This window comes from Emiliania huxleyi, assembly GCF_000372725.1.
Source record: "Emiliania huxleyi CCMP1516 unplaced genomic scaffold EMIHUscaffold_809, whole genome shotgun sequence".
Classification (NCBI taxonomy): Eukaryota; Haptophyta; order Isochrysidales; family Noelaerhabdaceae; genus Emiliania; species Emiliania huxleyi.
This window is the reverse complement of record NW_005195947.1, coordinates 10,312-15,074: the sequence shown is the minus strand read 5'-3', so window position 1 is coordinate 15,074 and position 4,763 is coordinate 10,312. Positions and strand designations below refer to the sequence as shown.

Sequence of the window (4,763 nt, the reverse complement as noted above, 5' to 3'; positions counted from 1 at the left end):
CGCCCGAGCCTAGCACTACGGCGGAGCAGCAGCGGCATCCACTCGAAGCGTGAGGCCGATAAAGTCTGGCTCGCCGCGTGCCGGCTCGAGCCCAGCGGTGGACACCTTGTCGGCCGTGCTCACTGCGTTGATACGCGTGGCAAGGACCAGACCCATCGCTCCCGACGTGGGCGATGCGAACGGCGGCGCGAGCACTCCGAAGCACTTCCTGTACCAGTCCGCGGGCGCCTGCTCCCCCCGGCTCCCCTTTTGCTTCACACGCGCAAAGATGTACGTTGGGCGCGGAAGAGCGGCTGCGAGGAAAGTTAGTCCCTCGCGCAAGGCTCGGCCGCGCCCCTGTCTGAAAGGTTGCGCTGCAGCGAGCATGCGCACGTCGAAAAGGTAGCAAGGCGGAAGGAGCAGGTCGCCCACGACGCAGGCTGCACGTGCGAAACACTTTGATAAGTGCAGCCGCGCGACGTCAGCGTCCGAGTAGTGGAGAGCCTCGTCCACCGCAAAGGTCTGGACTGTGCATGCAGCGACGATGTCGAGGCTTCCGTCCGCCCCGACCACGCAAACCTCCACCGACAGCGCTCCTGCATCTGCCCACGCGTCAATCTGTTTCGGCGGGTAGCTGACCTTGGCCGCCTTAAAGATCTGCGAGACCTGGCCGACTGCCGCCGTGAGCGGGCGCACACGCAGCACGAGGCCGTCCCCAAACGCGTCCTCGCGCGCGGGGAGGAGGTTGGAGGCGCGCATCAAACCATGCCCCGGAGCAGCGGGTGCTGCAGGTGCGGCGGGAACGGCGCGAACGGCGCCAGAAGACGCGGCGCCGTTTCCGGCGGGAACGGTGCCAGAAGACGCGGCGGACGCGACGGTGCTGCCCACCCCATCGCCCGCCCCGCCGCCCGCCCCACCGCCGCCCGCGCCGTCCGCCCTACCGCCGCCCGCGCCGCCCGCCCCGCCGCCAACACCGCCTGGAGGGACTGCCGTCCCGAGGTGCTCCTGGACACCGTCCTCCTCGCCCTCCGCCGCAGCCTCGCCGCCGCCCGCCCCCGCCCTCGGCGACGCCTCCTCCTAGTTCGAGCGGGCAAGGGCGAGTCTCGGGGGTGTCTCGGACGTGTCCCGTGGACGTGTCTCGGAAGTGTCCGCGCCGTGGTGTCGCCCGCGTTGCAGCCCGCGACCGCCGCCTCATCGTCGTCGGCCTCGGACACCGCCGCCGCCGCCGCCGCCGCCGCCGCCGCCGCCGCCGCCGCCGCCGCCGCCGCCGCCGCCGCCGCCGCGCCACGCGTCTCATGGCTTGTTGCGCAGGAGGACCCCGGCGAGACAGCCTCCACGCTGCTCTCCACTGCAGCTGCAGCCTCGCCACCACGCTGGAAGTGGCTCTCCTCCTCGCCGCCACCGCTCCACCCGCCCTCCTCGCCGCCCTCCTCCTCGCCGCCTGCTCCGTCGCCCTCCTCCGCCGCCGCCGAGCCTGCCGCCCCCGCCTGCCCGACACACTTCGCGTAAGCCACCGCCGCCTCCACAGCCGTGTGGAAGGAGCCCAAGTACTTCTGCCCGCCGCGTCCCTGCCCTCTGCCCGACTGCGCCTTGAAGCGGCCAGCAGTGTACTCGATTACGCCTAAGTAGCCGGTGCTGCTGCTGCTCGAGAGGTGCAGCTGCAAGCCCTCCGCCTCTGTCGCCACCGCCGGAGGAGGGGGACGCGGGTACTCGCCGACCGCCCGCGCGTACGCCACCGCCGCCTCCACCGCCGTGTCGAAGGTTCCGAGGTAGACATCCTTGCCGCGCACCCAGTGGCACGCTTGGAAGCGGCCAGAGGGAACCTGCGACACTCCCCTGTAGCCGGTGCTGCTGCTGCTCGAGAGGTGCAGCTTCAGCCCCTCCGCCTCCGCGGCTGGAGCCACAGCCGCCGCGGCGCCCTCCTGGCGCTGCCCACGCCCAGCAGCCACCGCGTCCGCCTCGTTCGCCCGGTCGATCAGCTCCTGCTGGTGCGGGAGCAGCGCCTGGTCGCCGGGCGGCACCCACCTCCACTCGTCCTCGTCGGTCACCCACTCCCTCCGCACGTACCCGTCGAGCTTGACCCGCAGCCCCTTTCGCATGTCGACAGAGACAACCTCGCCGCGGTACGGCACCGACACCAACTGCTTGCCCTGCCGCTCCTCGTACGAGACCTGCACGCGCAGCCCGATGGCGGCGCGGCGCGAGTACCCGCGCAAGTCGATCACATCCTCGAGCCGGCCCTCGTCGTCGTCGTCGTCGTCGTCGCACTCGTCCTCCTCCTCCCCCCCGTCCTCCTCCTCCCTGTCCCACGCGCGCGCGCCCTCGTCGAGGCGCTGCCGCGGCGCGCCGCGCCGCTGCCCCGCCGGGACGCAGGGGAAGCGGACGTGATCCTTGGGCTCGTGGTACGGCTGGCCGCCGCCGCCGCTCGCCTCGCTCTCGCCCGCGCTCTTTCCTTCCTCGATCTTGACGCCGACCTCGCCGCCCACCTCACCGCCAGTCTCGAGCTTGCCGGCGGCGGCGGAGGCGGCCTCACCTGCCCTGCCACCCTCCTCTGTCGCCACCGCCGGAGGAGGAGACGCGACGGTGCTGCCCGCCCCGCCGCCCGCCGCGCCGCCCGCCCCAGGGGCGCCTACGCCGCCCGCCCCGACGCCGACACCGCCGCCCGCGTTGCAGCCCGCGACCGCCGCGGCGGCGTGGCTCAGGAAGGCGGGCGACCGCCTCGGCGGCAGCCTCGAGTTTGAGTCTGAGCTGGCGCCTCCTCGCTCGCTTTCGAGCCGCCTCCCGTTTTCGAGCAGCCTCCAGCGGTTGCGGACAGACGAGTCGGAGCGGCCGGGCAGCGAGGCGGCGATCTGTCTCCACTTGAAGCCGTGCTGGCGCACACCCTCGCGAATAATCGCGTCCTCCTCTGTCGCCCACATGGTGCGCCCGTCGACGGCATTCTTCTCATCCTCGTCGAGCGACACGAGCGGGTCGGACGGCGGCACCTCCGGGTTGAGCGTCCGCCCGACCCGAAAGCGGACCTGTGGGCGGGGAGATGGGCATCTGTGCGCGGGGCGCCGGGACACGGGGGAATGGAGTTGTTGCGGACCTGCCCGCTGGGCGTGAGCCACTCGAGCGAGGGGGTGAGCGGAAGGTGGACGAGGTTCGGGAGGGGCTCTGAGCACTCGTCCTTCAAAATCACCAGCCGTGGCCCGCTTGACTCGCGAGTCTGGTTGACGACGCGATACGGCGGCCATGGCGAGTCGGTGGTCGGGCTGTTCCACACGCCTCCCGTGCTTTGGTTCGCAAGCTCGCTCATCGGACCGACCGGCACTCGCACCCGCGTGGTCGGGACGAGCACGCCTCGCGTGCGGCAAACGGTGCAGAAATGCTCTCGAAACGCGCCCGTGTTCGAAGGCACGGCCTCGCAATCTGACGAGCCGCCCATGATGCTGCCCCAGCACACGGCCGTGCCCCCACCCTCCTCGAGCGGCAGGGGCGACAGAGCCTCGTCCTGCGGGGAGGTGTGGGGAGGTGTGGGGAGGTGTGGGGAGATGTGGGGAGATGTGGGGAGATGACGGTCCACGCCGCCGCCGCCTAACCGACGCCAGGTACTGGGCGGGACGGAGGTGTGGGCCCAACGGGCCTGGGGTGCTAACTCTAACTCCCCCCCCCTCTCTCTTTTTCCCCCCCCCCCCCCTCTCCCTCCCTCCCTCCCCCCTCCCCCCCCCCTCTCCCCCCCCCCTCCCTCCCTCCCCCCCTCCTTCCCTCTCCCCCCTCCCTCCCTCCCTCCCTCTCTCCCCACGCCGCCACACCTCTGCATCACGCCGGCCCGCCTCCTCGGCCGCCCCCGCCGGTGCCCCAGCCTCCTCTGCCAGCGCCCCCGCCGCCGCCGTCGCCGCCTTCTGCCCCTCCGCGACCGCCCGCGCGTACGCCACCGCCGCCTCCACCGCCGTGCCAAAGGAGCCGAGGTAGGCCTCCTTGCGCACGCCGGCGAGGTAGACGCGCGCTCGGTAGCGGCGGCCGTCTGCGGTGGCGTAGACGCCCTTGTACCCTGACGCGCGGGGGTTCGGGTACCGTGGGGGTAGGGGATGCGGAGAGGCGCGTGGGGGGGAGGGGGGGGGGGGGGGCTACACACGACGGGGATGCGGAGAGGCGCGTGAGGGAGCAGGCCATGGGCGCTCGGGTTCGGGTACCGTGGGGGTAGGGGAATGGGTGCGTGAGGGTAGGGGACTGGGCAAATCGTGTGTGTGTGTGTGTGCATGCGCGCAAACCGGTGCCGCCGTCCGAGAGGTGCAACTGCAGCCCCTCCGCCTCGCTCACCGCCGCCGCCTTGCCCGCCGCCTCGCCCGCCGTGGGGCGAGCCGCCGGAGCGGCGGGGCCCCCGGAAGGCAAGGGCAGCGCGTCAATCGGCGGGGGCGCAGCGTCCCTCGAGGAAAACGGCGCCTCCTCCCCAACCCGCAGGAGCGACGAGCCGCGCGCGTACACAAGGTCCTCGCCGTGCGTCTTGACAATCCTGCCCCCGGAAAGGGGGGGGGGGGGGGGGGCCTTAAATTCCCGAAAAATTGGCCAAATTCCGGCCCGGGGGGAAGGGGGAAACATTGGTAAGGGGGTCCCCCCGGGTGGTGTTGGGTTTGCCGGGAATGGCGTTCCCCCCATTACCCCCAGCCCGGGTCAACAATGCCCCCAACCAAAACAATAAACCCTTCTTTGAGCCCCCCCCCCTCGAACCCAATTTGAAATTCCCCAAACCGGGCCCATGGTTCTTTGCCCCCCCCCCCCCCCCGGGTTGCCAATCCCCCCCC

General features: G+C 71.9%; 1 protein-coding gene across 1 annotated transcript in view; it reads right to left on the bottom strand.

Annotated features, from left to right (window-relative positions):
- Window positions 1-15: 15 nt before the first annotated feature.
- EMIHUDRAFT_121184 (hypothetical protein) overlaps window positions 16-4,763 on the bottom strand; it is a gene marked incomplete at both ends in the record, with an annotated part of 7,083 nt that continues 2,335 nt past the window's right edge. Inside the window, 5 exons of the mRNA XM_005759199.1 lie at window positions 16-1,056; window positions 1,164-2,999; window positions 3,068-3,472; window positions 3,774-4,012; window positions 4,233-4,474. Of these exons, the coding sequence (XP_005759256.1) occupies window positions 16-1,056; window positions 1,164-2,999; window positions 3,068-3,472; window positions 3,774-4,012; window positions 4,233-4,474 (3,763 nt within the window). The remainder of the gene's footprint in view (window positions 1,057-1,163; window positions 3,000-3,067; window positions 3,473-3,773; window positions 4,013-4,232; window positions 4,475-4,763) is intronic.